General features: G+C 44.8%; 1 protein-coding gene across 2 annotated transcripts in view; it reads right to left on the bottom strand.

The window, feature by feature from the left end:
- Positions 1-18776, bottom strand: part of LOC144511761 (tyrosine-protein phosphatase non-receptor type 22-like) — a 107981-nt gene that overhangs the window by 44433 nt on the left and 44772 nt on the right. For both annotated transcript variants that reach the window (XM_078242012.1, XM_078242011.1), the window contains exons 8-11: positions 16196-16338; positions 14460-14526; positions 11838-11915; positions 6309-6401 (exon numbers count right to left, since the gene is read on the bottom strand). In XM_078242012.1, the coding sequence (XP_078098138.1) occupies positions 6309-6401; positions 11838-11915; positions 14460-14526; positions 16196-16338 (381 nt within the window). The remainder of the gene's footprint in view (positions 1-6308; positions 6402-11837; positions 11916-14459; positions 14527-16195; positions 16339-18776) is intronic.

Here is an 18776-nt window from a genome sequence, read left to right as displayed (position 1 = left end):
TTCGGGATACAGTGGTGTAGGGGTTTCAGGGTACAGTAGTGTAGGGGTTTCAGGGTGCAGCAGTGTAGGGGTTTTGGGATACCGTGGTATAGGGGTTTTGGGTACAGTGGTGCAGGGTTTCAGGATACAGTAGTGTAAGGGGGTTCAGGGTACAGTAGTATAGGGGTTTTGAGGTGCAGTAGTGTAGGGTGTTTCAGGGTACAGCAGTGTAGGGGTTTCGGGGTACAGTAGTGTAGGGGTTTTGTGATACAGTGGTGTAGGGGTTTCAGGGTACAGTAGTGTAGGGGTTTCAGGGTACAGTAGTGTAGGGGTTTCAGGGTACAGTAGTGTAGGGGTTTCAGGGTACAGTAGTGTAGGGGTTTCAGGGTTCGGTAGTGTAGGGGTTTCAGGGTACAGCCGTTTAGGGGTTTTGGGGTACAGTAGTGTTGGGGTTTCAGGGTACAGCAGTGCAGGGGTTTCAGGGTACAGTAGTATGGGGGTTGCAGGGTGAAATAGTGGAAGGGTTTCAGAGTACAGCATTGTAGGGGTTGCAGGGTACAATTGCAGGGGTTTTGGGGTCTAGTAGGGTAGGGGTTTTAGGGTACAGTAGTGTAGGGGGGTTCAGGGTACAGTATTGTAGAGGTTGCAGGGTACAGTAGTGTAGGAGTTGCAGGATACAGTAGTATAGGGGTTCCAGGATACAGCAGTGGGGAGGTTTTGGGGTATAGTAGTGTAGAGTTTTGGGGTACAGTAGTGTAGGGGTTTTGGGATACAGTAGTGTACGGTTTGGGGGTATAGTTGTGTAGGGGTTTCAGGGTACAGCAGTGAAGAGGTTTTGGGGTACAGTAGTGTCAGCATTTTGGGTTCCAGTAGTGTAGGGGTTTTGAGGTACAGTAGTGTAGATGTTTCAGGATACAGCAGTGAAGGGATTTTGGGGTATAGTAGTGCAGGGGTTTTGGGGTACAGCATTGTAGAGGGTTCAGGGTACAGTAGCGTAGAGGTTTCAGGGTACAGCAATGTAAGGATTTGAAGTACAATAGTTTAGGGTTTTGGGGTACAGTATTGTAGGGGGGTTCAGGGCATAGTAGTGTAGGGGCTTTGGGGTACAGCAGTGCAGGGGTGTCGGGGTACAGCAGTGCAGGGGTGTCAGGGTACAGTAGTGTATGGTTTTTGGGGTACAGCAGTGTAGGGGGTTTGGGGTACAGTATTGTAGGGGTTCAGGGTACAGCTGTGTAGGGATTTTGGGGTATAGCAGTGTAGGGGTTTGGGGGTACAGTAGTGCATGAGTGCTATGTATACCGGGTATTGGCCTCGACACCAGGAATGCCAACTTTGATTGGTTGTATATCCGGAGGTCTCATCATGTGACCTACAGCCATCACCTCACTCCCGAACTCCAGGGATTGGTCCATTCTTGTTGTAACTTGTTTTTTCCACCAATTGGAAGGCAGATAAACTCTATGGATGATTTTTTTCACCTGTACATTTTCCTCTTGCTCCCAACACCTTGGCAACTAACAAATTAAAGTTTTTTAAAAATGTAGAAAAATAGTCTATTTGAAATGCTCCTTGCCTAATCTCCCGTGTTTTGTAAACAGCGGATTCATCTTTCAACATCTCACAGATCCCAATCTTTGGTTGCGGTTTGACTGGCTGGTTGTAACCTGTGCATCCGACTGAAGATTTGAAAAGACTTTGATGAGAATTTTACAGGTTATTTGATTGTTACAAAGGTAACTTAATGTTTCTCATTTTGGTCTTACTCTGGCCAGTTTAATCCCAGGAGCTGATCCGGAAGTTGCTGACCCTTCTCTGCACCCGAGAGCTGTGGCGCAGTCTTAGCACATTGGCTTTTCCCCAAGCCACCCCACTGCCTCGCCATACCCCCATGGCAAATCTTAGACAGCGTTAGAAAATGATTAAAGTAAAGACTTCAACAGAAGAGCTACTTCATGTTTTTTTCGTTAAAATATAAATGTTCTGCTTTTGAGTACAGGGCTGATTCTCCAGCAGAACTGTTTATTTGCTTACCATCTGTTTTACCACATCCGGCATGCGTGTCTGCCTACCAATCATAGAAGACTCGCACTGTGCAGAAACCACAGCCCTTTGCGCTGTTCTGCAGCAGCTCATTCAAGGAGGAAGTTGACAAATAGAAGGCATTACAAAAATAAGCACTTGTCACCCTGCCAGCGCTGTATGTTCCCAAAGAAGCTGAGTGGATACTTTGAGAGAAAGCATGTTATTTACAACTAACGCCCGATAGACTGCTATGCACATCAATGGAAATGAAGTAGAAAGGGTCGAGAGCTTCAAGCGTTTAAGTGTCCAGATCACCCAACAACCTTTCCTGGTCCCCCCATGCCGACACTATAGCCCACCAAGCCTCTACTTTCTCAGAAGACAAAGGAAATTTGGCATGTCAGCTACGACTCTCACCAACATTTACAGATACACCATAGAAAGCATTCTTTCTGGTTGTATCACAGCTTGGTATGGCTCCTGCTCTGCCCAAGACCGCAAGGAACTACAAAAGGTCATGAATGTAGCCCAATCCATCACGCAAACCAGCCTCCCATCCACTGACTCTGTCTACACTTCCCGCTGCCTCGGCAAAGCAGCCAGTATAATTAAGGACCCCATGCACCCCAGACATTCTCTCTTCCACCTCCTTCCTCTGTTTCTCCTCACCGATGTTGCCTGACCGGCTAAGCTGGCATCTCATTAACCAGGAAAAGGTGGAGTAGATTCTCCAGGGAAAGGAGCAGAGATTGAACTGCCTGGAAAGGAAATCAAGCAAGAAAAATGTAATCAAATTCTGAAACATGATACCCATTGGGCGGGATTTTCCAGCTGCGCTTGCCCTGAAACTGGAAAATCCCGCCCAAGATCAATGAACCTTTGCATGGTCAGTGTCCCGCCCGCTACGATTCCCATGGCAGGTGGGACGAGAAAATTTGCCCTATTGTTTTGTCAACATATCATTAGAAATTCAGAAACAATTTTCTCCCAGGATTGAGCAACAGAGAATGGGATTTGAAAAATACAACCCCCGAGGGAGGATCTGAGAGTGTGGAGATATTCTGACCAGAAACACATCGAGGAAAAGGGTTTCAAAATAGTTGGGGGGATGGGGGGGTGGATTTGTATCTGATATTGGTTAGCTTCGATTGGGGCATGGTGAAATTCTGGACAGTGCATCATAGAAAACTTATAAACTCGGTTTGTTCTCACTGGAATGACGGAGGTTGAGGGGTGACCTGATAGAGGTTTACAAGATTATGAGTGGCATGGACAGAGTGGATAGTCAGCTGCTCTTTCCTAGGGTAGAAAAGTCAAGTACTAGAGGACACAGGTTTAAGGTGCGCGGGGAAAAGTTTAGAGGAGATGTGCGAGGCAAGCTTTCTACACAGAGGGTGGTGAATGTCTGGAACGCGCTCCTGGGGGAGGTGGTGGGAGCAGGTACGATAGCGTCATTTAAGGGGCAACTGGACGAATACATGAATAGGATGGGAATGGAAGGATACGGACTCCGTAAGTGCATACGGTTTTAGTTTAAGCAGGCATCGTGATCAACAGAGGCTTGGAGGGCCGAAGGGCCTGTTCCTGTGCTGTACTTTTCTTTGTTCTTTGTTATGGAGTCATGGATAAGGGACAGCGAATTTTGTGAGGAATGAGAGGTACAGGTTCCCCCTGCTTATACTGAGCATGTTCATGTGAACACGATTTGCCCACTTTATGCCATATTCAGTACAGCATTGATTACGTCAGTCCACTACTTCTGACAAAAATGTTCCCTTTGTATAAGCGGCCATTGGAGCAGGTGTTCCCGGGTTTACTCTGGACAGCAGCTTTATTTAACCAATGCTTATACAAACTCTAACTCCACACATACCATTTAGAGGGGATTAGAAGGATTTAAACCCACTAAAGGTAATTGAAGGTTAAAGAGGGATTATTCTAATCTATCCCTTGTTGGCCTTCCAAATGCCCGTCATAGATTTCAGCTCATCCAAAATTCTGCTGCCCATGTCCTGACTTGCACCTGGTTTCAATCACGCATCACTCCGTACGCTCTCTGGACTACACCGGCTCAGAGTCCAGCAAATCCATCACATCATTATTTACAAATCCCTCCATGGCCTCACCTCCCCATCACTGTAACTTCCACCAGCCCCACAACCCTCCGAGAGCCTAGCCTCTTGCTCCACCATCGATGGTCATGCCTTCAGCTGCCTTGACCCGAAACTCTGAATTTCCTCCCTCATCCCTAAACTGTGAACTTTAAACTGTGCAATTCTATACCTAAACCCAAGACTCTAAATCCTAAAGATGTGTAGGTTAGGTGGATTGGCCATGGTGAATGCATGGGGTTACGGGAATAGGGCAGCGGGGAGGGTCTGGGTAAGATGCTCTTTTGGAGAGTGGGTGCAGACTCGATGGGTAAAATGGCCTTCTTCTGCACTGTAGATAATCTATTGTTCTATGCCTCTAAACTCTAAACCTGAACCCTAAACCCTGAAGCTCTCCCTAAACTCTAGAATTTCCTTCCTAAACCTTTTCATCCCATTCATCTCGGAAGACTAAGGAAATTTGGCATGTCAGTTACGACTCTCACCAACTTTTACAGATGCACAATAGAAAGCATTCTTTCTGGTTGTATCAGAGCTTGGTATGGCTCCTGCTCTGCCCAAGACCGCAAGGAACTACAAAAGGTCGTCAATGTAGCCCAATCCATCATGCAAACCAGCCTCCCATCCATCTGTCTACACTTCCCGCTGCCTCAGCAAAGCAGCCAACATAATTAAGGACCCCACGTACCCCGGACATTCTCTCTTCCACCTCTTTCTGTTGGGAAAAAGATACAAAGGTCTGAGGTCACGTACCAACTGACTCAAGAACAGCTTCTTCCCTGCTGCTGCAGACTTTTGAATAGACTTATCTTGCATTAAGTTGATCTTTCTCTACACCCTAGCTATGACTGTAACACTACATTCTGCACTCTCTCGTTTCCTTCTCTATGAATGGTATGCTTTGTCTGTATAGCGCGCAAGAAACAATACTTTTCACTGTATGCTAATACATCTGACAATAATAAATCAAATCAAAATCAAATCTCTCTCTCTGTCTTTAAGACATTTTTTGAAAATTACCTCTTGACCAAGTCTAATATTGTCTGGTCATCATTCTTGTGAAGTGTTTTGAGTGGGGAGGTTACTATGTTAAAGGTGCTATGTAAATGCATGTTGTTGTTGTGTTATTAACTTATGTTTGCTTGGTATTCAGTGCATCTTAACACAGTGCAAACTAGCGAGTAACACTGAAATAAATGCAAAATACTGTGGATGCTGGAAATCTGGAACAAAAGATGACTCTGAAAAAGAGTCACAGGAACTGGAAACATTAATTGTTTTCTCTCTCCACAGATGCTACCAGACTTGCTGCGTTTTTCCAGCATTCTTTGTTTTTATTATAGCGAGTAACAGAATTGTTTCTGTCTGAAATAAACAGCTCTTAAAGACTAAATACAGCAACTTTAAACCTGAAGCTGATGCAAATGGATAATGGTCATCGCTTTCTGTGCAACGCAATCCACTGCCTGTGTTAAATGTTGGTGTGGTACATGGTGGAGACTGTATCGATTATGGATGTCAGAATTGGACCTCTTTTCAATTAAATTGGGGGTGGCACAGTGGTTTGCGTTGCTGCCTCACAGTGCCAGGGACCCAGGTTCAATTCCAGCCTTGGGTCACTGTCTGTGTGGAGTTTGCACGTTCTCCCCGTGTCTGTGTGGGTTTCCTCCGGGTGCTCCGGTTTCCTCCCACACTCCAAAGATGTCCGGGCTAGGTTGATTAGCCATGCTAAATTGTCCCTTACTGTCAGGGGGATTTGTGGGGTAAATACATGGGGTCACGGGGATAGGGCCAGGGTGGGATTGTGGTCGATGCAGGCTTGATGGGCCAAATGGTCTCATTTTGCACAGTAGGGATTCTATGATTCTAAACAGGGAAGGTAATGGAGTCTTGCAGGGTTTGTGAAATCATGAATGGGTCTAAAACTGGAAATATGTCAAGTGATGATTTCAAAGTGTGGGTTGCTGAAGAGACTCTAGTGGAAAATTCAGTAACAAAGCACAGAACTAATATAGAGTCACACAGTGCAGAAAGGCCCTTCAGCCCATTGAGTAAGTCTGCACAGACAATATCTGCCCCTGAAGATGCACTAATCCCATTTTCCATATCCTTGTCCCGTATCCTTGGATGTTATAATACTTCAAGTGCCCAAGTATTTTCAAAGGTTGTATGGTTCTAAGGAAGACATAAGCTCACCTCATCTTCACAGAAGCTTGTGTTGGTATTCAGGAATTCTATCTGCTTCTCAAACAGATGACTGATTGCATTGTAAACCAGCTCGTACTGTTCCTGCAATAGAGAAACGCAACAGACTTACTAACTGTGCACTTCTGGTCAAGTTATAATCTAAACAAGAAGAAAAGGCCATTAAATCATTGGTTGATATTTGATACTGAACTACATGCACACACGCCTGACACACGCACGCCTGACACACGCACGCCCGAATACTCGACACACGCGTGCACACCCGACACACGCACGCACACAGAAATTCACAAACATACACAGATGCACATACACACAAACACTCAGAAATCATGTTGTTCTTCCCTTTTCCTACCTCCTACCCATTTCCATTTGAGTTCCAACCTTCCTCAGAGTTTGAGATGTTTCAGTTAACGGGCTGGAACTTTCTGGATTTTAGCTGTACAGCAGCCAGCAATCTAAGATAGAATCATAGAACCCTACAGTGCAGAAGTAGGCTATTCGGCCCATCGAGTCTACACCTACCACAATCGCACTATAACCTCATGCATTTACCCTAGCGAGTCCCCCTGACACTAAGGGGCTATTTAGCATGGCCAATCCACCTAATCTGCACATCTTTGGACTGTCATTGAAGAATAAGCATGAAAATCTCTTCACTTGTTCTGGACTGTCCCACCAGAGGAAATAGTTTCATTCAGCCCACCTTACCGCAGTCCTTTATCACTATAACCGTCTTGAAAACCGTCACTTGGAAATTTCAAAACTCAAGGGAAACAAACCAATTTTAAGTAAACTGTCCTCTTAATTTAACCCTTTAAAGTCTCTGCACCTGAATTTCAGCTGCCAAGGCCAAAGGTCTGGAGTTCACACCCGAAATCTCTCTACTTCTCCTTCCTCTCCGAAAACACTCTTTAAAACACTTAGTGACCAAGCTTCTGACTTCCTGCCCTGATTTCTCCTTCTTTGACCTAATGTCAAATATTGTTTGACAATCATTCCTGTGAAATATCTTGTGATGAGTTACTGTACTCAGGGTGCTTTATTAATCCAGATTGTACAGTTAATGGCCACAACTCAGCTGTGCAGTGGTGAGAACTCAGCTCATATCTATTACCATGGAGAATAAGGTTTTCAGAGTGGATCAGTCTGCAGGAAATAATGCCGCTTAATTCTATTTGAGTTAAAATGGGAAGTTGCTGTATCAACGTCACACCTCTAGAACCTTAATGGCATGATGCCACAATGGTTGGCACTGCTGCCTCACAGTGCCAGGGACCCAGATTCAATTCCAGCCTCGGGTCACTGTCTGTGTTGAGTTTGCACATTCTCCCCGTGTCTGCATGGGTTTCCTCTGGGTGCTCCGGTTTCCTCCCACAGTCCAAAGATGTGCAGGTTAGGTTGATTGGCCATGATAAATTGACCCTAGTATCAGGGGGATTAGCAGGGTAAATATGTGAGGTTACGGGAATAGGGCTTGGGTGGGATAGTGGTTGGTGCAGGCTCAATGGGCTGAATGGCCTCCTTCTGCACTGTAGGGATTCTATGATTCTTACTATGCAAGTCACAAAACCACACAATGCTCTTAATCAGAGACCCATGATTAAAGTTTAAAAAGTGTCCATTAAATAGACATGATTGATTGTGCAAATCAATGAATATCCTGAACTCCACAAGAGTTGGAGTCAATGCAGACGCGATGGGCCGAATTGTGTGCCGTTTTGGTCTCTTTTTCTGAGGAAGGAGGGGGTGCAGCGAAGGTTTACTAGGCTGATTCCGGGGATGGCGGGACTGATGTATGAGGAGAGATGGACTAGGTTAGGATTGTTTCGCTGGAGCTCAGACGAATAAGGGGGATCTCATAGAGACTTATAAAATTCAGACAGGACTAGACAGGGTAGATGCAGGGAGGATGTTCCCGATGGTGGGGGAGTCCAGAACCAGGGGTCACAGACTGAGGATTCAGAGTAGACCATTTAGGACGGAGGTGAGGAGACATTTCTTTACCCAAAGAGTGGTGAACCTGTGGAATTCGTTACCACAGGAGGTAGTTGATGCCAAAACAATGAATGTATTCAAGAGGCGGCTGGATATAACGCTTGGGGCGAATGGGATCAAAGGTTTTGGGAGAAAGCAGGATTAGGCTATTGAGTTGGATGATCAGCCATGATCGTAATGAATGGCGGCGCAGGCTCGAAGGGCCAAATGGCCTCCTCCTGCTCCCATCTTCTATATTTCTATGAATGGCCTCTTTCTGAACTGTTGGGATTCTATGGAGAAAAAAAGGAGCTTAACAGTGATTTGACAGGAATTTTATACCAACCCACATGAGGAGATATTCGGACACTTAGCCAACTGCTTGGACAAAGAGATAGATTAAAGGGGGATAAAAAGGGGGACAGGTTTATGGAAGAAATACCATGGCTTCGGGCCTAAGCTGCCGATGGTAAAGTGCTGTAAATCAGACAGGAAGAAAGGAATTGGGGAGCACAGAATACAGGACTTAAATACACAACCTGTACTCCCGGTGGGTGCAGTTCCTCACTGAGAACCCGAATCATTCAATTTACTCATTCACTTGTCCACGTTTAATATCTTCATGGGAACTTGGAGAGCCTTGGAGGCCTCAACATTAGCTTTCACTCCCTGACTCATGAACCTCGAGAGATTTCCGGTTGCTGATACTGACAGAATTTGGGGTTCTGATTAGGATCAACCATGAGGCTTCCGACAAAGCTAAAAGCAGCCCTTGCCCCAAACCTTGGGAATCTCCAACAGGTCAAGCCAGCAAGTGGAAAATGTCAACCCAATATAGGAGTGAGATCGGGATGGGCAATACGCTAGCCGAATGCTAGCCAGCGATGCACACATCCTCACATCCTATGAATGAATAAAGTCAAATAAAAGTTGCCTGGGCTTCAAGGGCTGCGTTGCCAGGGTTTGTGAGCCTCAGACTGTACAGTACATGACTAAATTCGATAAGAGTCACAGGCGGACAGAGTGGTGAAGAAGGCATTCGGCATGCTTGGTTTCATCGGTCAGAACATTGAATACAGGAGTTGGGATGTCTTGTTGCAGTTGTACAAGACATTGGTAAGGCCACATTTGGATTACTATGTACAGTTCTGGTCACCCTATTATAGAAAGGATATTATTAAACTAGAAAGAGTGCAGAAAAGATTTACTAGGATGCTACCAGGACTTGATGGTTTGAGTTATAAGGAGAGGCTGGATAGACTGGGACTTTTTTCTCTGGAGCGTAGAAGGCTGAAGGGTGATCTTATAAAGGTCTATAAAATAATGAGGGGCATAGATAAGCTAGATAGTCAATATCTTTTCCCAAAGGCAGGGGAGTCTAAAACTAGAGGGCATAGGTTTAAGGTGAGAGGGGAGAGATACAAATGTGTCCAGAGGGGCAATTGTTTCACGCAGAGGGTGGTGAGTGTCTGGAACAAGCTGCCAAAGGTAGTAGTAGAGGCGGGTACAATTTTGTTTTTTAAAAAGCGTTTAGACAGTTACATGGGTACGATGAGTATAGAGGGATATGGGCCAAATGTGGGCAATTGGGACTAGCTTCGGGGTTTAAAAAAACAGGCGGCATGGACAAGTTGGGCCGAAGGGCCCTTTTCCATGCTGTAAACCTCTATGACTCGAAGAGAGAAAGAGGGGCTGAATGGCCTTTCCTATTCCATAAGAACAAAAAGAGCAGGAGGAAGGTATAAGGTCCCTTGAGCCTGCTCCCCTATTCAATACTATCTTGACTGATCTCCTATCTCATTTCTGCTTTATGGATTATTCCCATCTCCCTGGATTCTCTGGACATGAATTCTCGTCTCAAATTTCTCTGCATCTGATAACATTGTGGGGACAATTTGGATCTTTCAATAAAGTAAAGTAAAGTTTATTTATTAGTCACAAATAAGGCTTATATTAACACTGGAATGAAGTTACTGTGAAATTCCCCTAGTCGCCACACTCCGGTGCCTGTTCGGGTCAATGCACCCTAACCAGCATGTCTTTCAGACTGTGGAAGGAAACCGGAGCACGTGGAGGAAACCCACACAGACACGGGGAGAACGTGCAGACTCCACACAGACAGTGACCCAAACCGGGAATCAAACCCAGGTCCCTGGCACTGTGAGGCAGCAGTGCTAACCACTGTGCCACTCCTTTGAGTTTGATAGACTTTTGTTGATAAAATTATCGAGGGATTGGGGGCAAAAGTGGGTAAATGGAGGTGAGAGACAGATCAGCATACAGACTTGAGGGACTGAATGGCCTCCTCCTGGCCCCAAGTCAAAACTCCTGGGAGAGAACCATGTTCCTTTCATGCAGGGCAGTGGGTGGGATGGAAGAATGGCCTCCTCTAGTTTCTATGGCTGTCCTGATTCAGCTCAGCAGTGCTGAGACAGAACACACCTCGAGGTTTGATATTTCAGTGAATGGAAGGGTAGGCAGGCGGCAGGTTCAGTCCAAGGTGTGAAGTGTCGAATGTTCCAGTTTGAGTCAAGTTTCTGCTGAAGTCACCTTTCCGTAAGAGTGACGCTGCTTAGCCAGATTTATTTTCAGATACAGAGCAGGAAGCTCACACATGAAAGAGTTTTATCATCCGAAACAACTTGTGGAACTGCTATTTTATTTTGGGTGTAAAGGTTATTTTAAGGCGTAAAGCACTAAGTCATTTGATACAGATATTAAAGTCTAGGTCTTTTCCACTTTACTACTTTAACTTCTGAACAGTTCCATCCAGAGTGAAAAAAACATATCAATATCAATGTTAAAAGCTGCTTCACTCTCACCCCAACAGCAACCTCCAGCACGCAGAAGAACATTAAACTTTTCCACTGGTGACAAAAGAACAGAGGTCTGATCAACACCAAAGCCAGCTTTTTAAACAAGGTCCAGAACAAAAGGGAATGAGAGACGATGAGAAAGAGCAGAAGATAGTAAAGAAAAGAGATAAAGAGAAGTAAAAGTGTGAGAAAGAGTGAGAGATAGAAAAAAGAGAAAGGAAGAGAATGGGATAGCAAAAGAAAGAGAGAAAACTGAGAGAAAAGTTAAAGTTTATTTATTAGTCACAAGTAAGGCTTATATTAACACTGCAATGAAGTGACTGTGAAATTCCCCTAGTCGCTACAGTCCGGCACCTGTTCAGGTCAATGCCCCTAACCAACACGTCTTTCAGAATGTGGGAGGAAACCGGAGCACCCGGAGGAAACCCACGCAGACACGGGGAGAACGTGCAGACTCCACACGGACAGTGACCCAAGCCGGGAATCGAACCCAGGTCCCTGGCGCTGTGAAGCAGCAGTGCTAACCAATGTGCCACCGTGAAAAAATGTAAAAGAGAAAGTAAGCAAGAAGAAGCAAGCATGAATGAGAAAAAGTTATAAAGAAAGAGAAATGCAAAACAAAGAAAAGGAAGAGAAAAGGAAAGATATTATGATCCTGTTGTAAAGTGCTGACACGTCAATGCTCCTTGGACCTCTCGTACACCCTTTATAACTTCACCAGTACCTTGGTTTGTACAATCGATGGTCTCTGAGTTCTCATCTCTTGAATCAAGTCACAAATACTGAAATTTTCTGGAATTATCTGAAATGGAAAAACATCAATAAAAATGTTCAGTTTGAATGAACTTCCTGTGGGTGGTGGAGTCAGGTTCAAACCAGATATTCAAACAAATTGGCTGATTAATAGGAAGCAGCGAGAATGGTCAATGGATATTTTTCAGGCTGGGGGAAGGTTTGCATTGGTGTTCCCCAGGGGTCTGTATTGGGACTCTTACTTTTCCTGATATATAATAATGATGTAGATCTTGGTATGCAGGGGGCAATTTCAAAATTTGCGGATGGTACAAAGTTTTGTAAACTGTGAAGAGGACAGTGTAGGACTTCAAAAGGATATAGAGGGGGGTGGGGGGGGGGGGCAGATGAAGTTCAAAGCGGAGAAGTGTGAAATGATGCATTTTCATAGAATTTTGGTAGGAAGAACATGGAAAGACAATATAAAATAAGGAGTAAAATTATAAGGGGGTGCAGGAGCAGAGGAACCTGGGTGTATCTGTGCAGAGATCATTGAAGCTGGCAGGACAGGTGGAGATGAGCAGTTAATGAAGCATATAGTATTATATAGGTTTTATTAATAGGGGCATAGAGTACAGGAGCAAGGAGGTTATGCTGAAGTTGTATAAAGCAGGCAGCAAGGTCGACTATGGGCCTTCTCACCCAGAATCTATTTCTGGTGGAGACTGGAAAACATTGGGTATGGGTCTTAATGCCAACCAGCCAAATTCTGAGGACTGCCCACCTCTTTCCTTGCCTCCTGTAGGGGCAACTGGCCAACCTCTCTGTATATATCCTGTCAAACCCCTTCAGAATCTTGAATGTTTCAATGAGATCCCACCCCTCATCCTTCTGAAATCCAGATCACTGGACAACCCTCTCATCCAAAGGACCAATCTGATGAATCTTTGCTGTACCACCTCCAGAGCAAGTATATCCTTCTTAAATGTGGAGATCAAAACTGCGCCAGTATTCCAGATGTGATCTCACCAAAGCTCCTTACAATTTCAGCAAGACTCCCTTATCCCTGTGCTCCAATCCCCTTGCAATAAAGGCCAACATGCTAACTGCCTTCCTAATTTCTTGTTGTGTCGACATGTTAATTTTCTCTGTTCCTTGTACAAATGCACCCTGCTTCCTTAGTCCTCTAACTAATCCTTTATCCTTGTTGATATATATATCACCCCAAAGTCACAAGCCCTTATCTTGTGTATTATCTTTTGGGTGTGGCACCTTATCAAATATCTTTCAGAAATCCAGGTATACCGTGTCTACGGGTGCTATCCTACTGTTTACACCCTCAAAAAACCTCTAATAAATTTGCCCCCTCACAGGATGGGACAGTCCTTCATCAGCACTGACTCTGTCTTTGAAATAGAATCAAACCCCTCACTCTCAGTGAAAAGAAAATAGAGATTTGGTGTGAAAAGATGTGAATTGTTCTTATTGTTTTAAGGGAGGGGAGAGAAAGAGAAGTTCAGATTCAGGAGAATTTGAGACTGTGTGACAATCCTAATGATCTAAAACTAGAGGGCACAGATGTGGAGATGCCGGCCTCGGACTGGGGTGGGCATAGTGAGAACATATATGTTTGTGAAACATATGTCTCCACTCACCTGGTGAAGGAGCAGTGCTCCGAAAGCTCGTGACTCCAAATAAACCTGTTGGACTTTAACCTGGGTGTTGTGAGACTTCTTAGAGGGCATAGGTTTAAAGTGAGAGGGGAGAGACACAAAAAGGTCCAGAGGGTCAATTTTTTCACACAGAGGGTGGTGAGTGTCTGGAACGAGCTGCCAGAGGTAGTAATAGAGGCGGGTACAATTTTGTCTTTTAAGAAGCATTTGGACAGTTACATGGGTAAGATGGGTATAGAGGGATATGGGCCAAACGCGGGCAATTGGGACTAGGTTAGTGGTTAAAAAAAAGGGTGGCATGGAAAGTTGGGCCGAAGGGCCTGTTTCCATGCTGTAAACCTCTATGACTCTATGTCTCTAGGGAATTGGGTGGGAAGGTAGAGTGGAGATAGAAGATTAACCTTTGATTTGATTTGATTTATTATTGTCACATGTATTAGCATACAGTGAAAAGTATTGTTTCTTTCGCGTTATGCAGACAAAGCATACCATTCATAGAGAAGGAAAGAAGAGAATGCAGAATGTAGTGTTACAGTCATAGCTAGGGTGTAGAGAACGATCAACTTAATGCGAGATAGGTCCATTCAAAAGTGTGATAGCAGCAGGGAAGCCATGATCTTACTGAATGATGCATTAGGCCAGAGGGGTCAAATGGCCTACTCCTTGCTTCTATTTCTTAAATTCTTATGTTGTGGCCTTGGTTGTAAAGTGATCAGGGAAGTTGAGAACAAATGTACTGATGTGTTTCTCAGAAATTTCTCCAGCTGTCCTTGCAACAAATGTATTTACTTCAAACATTTTCCAATCAAAGAGCCTCAATAAGGTCCCAGTGAGACATTTTAGCCGAGTGCGTTTTTAGATCTCTCAGTTCCTTGTTGTGGTGCAGAGACGCTACTCAAACTGGCTTCACGTATGCAAATAGGATAAAAAGATAACGTTACCCCATCCTTCAGCAGCTTCCAGGTATAATCAATGGCACAGATCACCCCCGTCCTTCCACAGCCAGCACTGTCAGATAGAGGAGAGTTAGAGACACACATTAGGAGAGGGTCAAACAGAGGACAACCATTCCTATCCCACATAAAACTGCCATTGCTCTCCTCAGCGAGGGCCAGGATTATTTCAGTGTGAGATGGGTTTGGTGGCAGAGTTATTGTTCCTGGTTGTGGGCGCCCGGAGCCACAGTTTCCAAATCCCGGTTTCAGGACGTCAGACTCCGGGCTGATACTTCATTCAATGTAAAGAACAAAGAACAGCACAGCACAGGAACAGGCCCTTCAGCCTTCCGAGCCTGCACCAATCATGATGCCTGAACTAAAACCGTATGCATTTACAGAGTCCGTGTCCTTCCATTTCCATCCTATTCATGTATTCATCTAATTGCCCCTTAAATGCCACTAATGTTGAAGAAATGCCCTTGGTCATTCCCAATACAAGGTAAAGCAAGTCATCCAATCAGGAGGCTGGGAGATTGGGGGATAGAATTTGCCTCACAGTTTCCTTGTGAGGTCCAGAGGAATTCTTTTTAAAAACTTACTTTTCTCGCCCACCCACCATTCTGTTTGCTGCCGGCTCGCTCTGATTGGATTTACAGACAGTGAAAGTCACTTGACTGTATCACAAAGACAGTGGGACTCTATTCAAGTTGAATTTGTTGTATTTAGGAGATCTTTGTTTACCTGCAGCAAGCAACCCGGACATGTCCTTAAGACTGAGCAGATGTGTCGCGTGTGCATTAAGTGAATATTCTACCCCTATAATGAAATTATAGAAATCATAGAATCTCTACAGTACAGAAGGAGGCCATTCGACCCATCGGGTCTGCACCAACCACAATCTCACCCAGCCCCTATCCCCATAACCCCATGCATTTACCCGAGCTAGTTCCCCTGACATTAAGGGGCTGTTTAGCATGGCCAATCCACCAAATCTGCGCTTCTTTGGGCTGTGGCAGGAAACCAGAGCACCCGGAGGAAATCCACGCAGACACGGGGAGAATGTGCAAACTCCGCACAGTCACCCTAGCCGAGAATCGAACCCAGGTCTCCGGAGCTGTGAGGCAGCAGTGCTAACCACTGCACCACCATGCCCACCCTGAATGACCCCACTGCCCTCTCCATCCTCAATAGGACAAGGAAAACAGGCAGAGGGGAACATTATCAGCTCCAACTTCCCCCTCCAAATCACACACAATCCTGACCTGGAACCATATCACCATTCCTTCATTGACACTGCATCAACAATCTGGAACTCCCTCACACATGGACTGCAGTGGTTCAAGGAATTGGCTCACCACCACTTTCTGAAGGTCAATTAGGAACAGGCAATAAAGATTGAGTGGGGAAAAGGGAATTTTGAAATTAAATTCGGACAATATAAATCAGGGGATCAGAACTAAAATTACAATGCTATTCTCCCAACCCAGACAAGCAGCAAATATTGATTAGAACGGTTCAGGGCTAGTAAGCCAGTATAGGGAGGGTAAACCACAAGCAGCTTTTTTTATTAGGTTGTGTAGAAACAACAGCGGAAAATGAAATATTGCCAAGGGAGTTTCTCTCACTGCTGGGTTTCTCCCCTCTGACAAGCCATAAGCTATTGGAGAGTAATGTGAACTGGCCTTGAGCTTGTCCTGTATATTTATTATGGTCTGTCAGTCATCCTTTGTGCTGTTTACCTGCAGTGGATACAGATGGGAATGTCATCATGCGACTGATAATTCCGCATGTCCTTGATCAACTCCAAGATGGGATCTATTGTAGATGGAACGCCATGGTCCGGCCAATTGATATAGTGGAGTTGATACACAGTCCGACAGATCTGGATTAGAAATAGACAGCACGGTCTAAGTTGCAGTACTTTTTCAATAGAATTCATTGATAAACCACAGGCTACAGCCACCACTGCTTTAGACACAGGCACAGACTTCAGTGAAAAGTGTCTAACACAACACAGCTGAATGTTGGCATTGGATTGCATTGGTCTGAAGGCTGTACTGCAATGAAATATAATTAACACGGCAGAGATAGGAAAAGCACCGAGAGCACCAGAGAAAGGCTACCAAACCTTACACTGTGTAGGAATATGTAGGCTGAAGCTAGGCACTTGGTAAATGACTGCGTTGCTTTTACTCATTCATGCCATGTGGATGTCACAGGTAAGGTCAACATTTATTGTGCTTCCCTGTGCAACTGGGTGGCTTGATTGGCAGTTAAGGGTCAATCGCATTACTGTAGGTCTGGAGTCACATGTCAGCGTGACTGAGCAAGAATGGCAGTTTACAAATTATTTAAATTTATGATATACCTGGATTGAGTGGATAGGAAGGATCTATTTTTCTTGAGGGGTCAATAATTGGGGGCGTAGATTTAAAGTAATCGGCAGATGGATTAAACAGACGTTGTGGAGTATATTTTCCCCCCCAGAGAGTGATGAGGGTCTGGAATTCACTGCTTGAAAGGGCAGTAGAGGCAGAAATGCTGGTCACTTTCATAAAATCACTTGGATGTGCACTGGAGGTGCCGTCGCTTACAGAGCTGTGGACCAGGAGTTGGGAAGTGGGATTAGACGGGACAGTTCTTTTTCAGCTGGCATTGTACCGTTTCCAAAGGCGTGGAAGGAGAGGAAAGTCATTGCGATAGGCCAGTGTTGAAGATTCATTTTTCCCCAAGTCTTCCGGGGATGTGAGAGTGTGGATGACAACACAAGGTGAGGAGGGACAGGATGGGAGGACAGAACATCAGGAGAGGTTAGGCTCAGAGAACGAGGTGGGGGTTGGAGGGAAATGGGGGGAAGATTAAAATCAAGGTGAAAGAGAAAGAATGCAGAGTGAGTGGGAGAATAAGATTTGAAAAGGTAGAAAATGGACACTAAGAGAGAGGAGGGTTAGTCAGAGAAAGAGCAGGACAGAGATTTATATTTTGTGTTTTATATTTTTGTAATAAGTCTTCGGAGGCAGAAGTCCCTTCATCAAAATTCCTTTATTTACAATTCCAGCAGCAGTACACAGAGTGCGATCAGGCAGCAGTCTACCTTCGAGAGTGCCAGAGGAACTGACACTCTCAGTTAAATACAAGGAAAAGACTCCCTGATTGGCCCATCAATTGGCTCCTTGATCAGGGAGTTCATACTCCTATAGGCCAACCTCAATGGCCTGATTGAAGTCATTACAATTTCATGTACAATTTGACTTAGTAAGACAATTTGGTTCGTGAGGTCTCAGATGACACCAAGATTTGTGGCATAGTGGAAAGTGAGGAGGGTTCTCGAGGATTGCAGCAGGATCTTGGTCAATTGGGCCAGTGGGCTGATGAATGGCAGGTGGAGTTTAATTTAGATAAATGTGAGGTGATGCATTTTGGTCGACCAAACCAGGGCAGGACTTACTCAGTTAATGATAGGGTCTGGGGAGAGTTATAGAATAAAGAGATCTAGGAGTACAGGTTCACAGCTCCAGAAAGTGGAGTCACAGTGGACAGAATGGTGAAGAAGACATTCAGCATGCTTGGTTTCATTGGTCAGAACATTGAATGCAGGAGTTGGGACGTCTTGTTGAAGTTGTACAAGACATTGGTAAGGCCACACATGGAATACTGTGTGCAGTTCTGGTCACCCTATTATAGAAAGGATATTATTAAACTAGAAAGAGTGCAGAAAAGATTTACCAGGATGCTACTGGGACTTGATGGTTTGAGTTATAAGGAGAGGCTGGATAGACTGGGACTTTTTTCTCTGGAGCACAGGAGGCTGAGGGGTGATCTTATCGAGGTCTATAAAATAATGAGGGGCATAGAGCAGCTAGATAGTCAATATCTTTTCCCAAAGATAGGGGAGTCTAAAACTAGAGGGTGTAGGTTTAAGGTGAGAGGAGAGAGATACAAAAGGGTCCAGAGGGGCAATGTTTTCACACAGAGGGTGGTGAGTGTCTAGAACAAGTTGCCAGAGGTAGTAGTAGAGGCACGTACAATTTTGTCTTCGAAAAAGCGTTTAGACAGTTACATGGGTAAGATGGGTATGGAGGATATGGGCCAAATGCGGGCAATTGGGAATAGTTTAGTGGTTAAAAAAAAGGGGCGGCATGGACAAATTGGGCTGAAGGAGCTGATTCCATGCTGTAAACTTCTATGACTCTATGACTTCACTGAATTGACAGTAATAGCAGCCAGTATATTTTCACTCGAACATTAGTGACCATATCAATGTTTCATAACCTGTGCTGAAAACGTTAAAGAAAATTGTGTGTCCCAAGAAACCAGCAG

This window comes from Mustelus asterias, chromosome 25 (assembly GCF_964213995.1).
Source record: "Mustelus asterias chromosome 25, sMusAst1.hap1.1, whole genome shotgun sequence".
NCBI lineage: Eukaryota > Metazoa > Chordata > Chondrichthyes > Carcharhiniformes > Triakidae > Mustelus > Mustelus asterias.
Note: the sequence above shows the minus strand (reverse complement) of the source record. Positions and strands in the feature narration are given on the sequence as shown.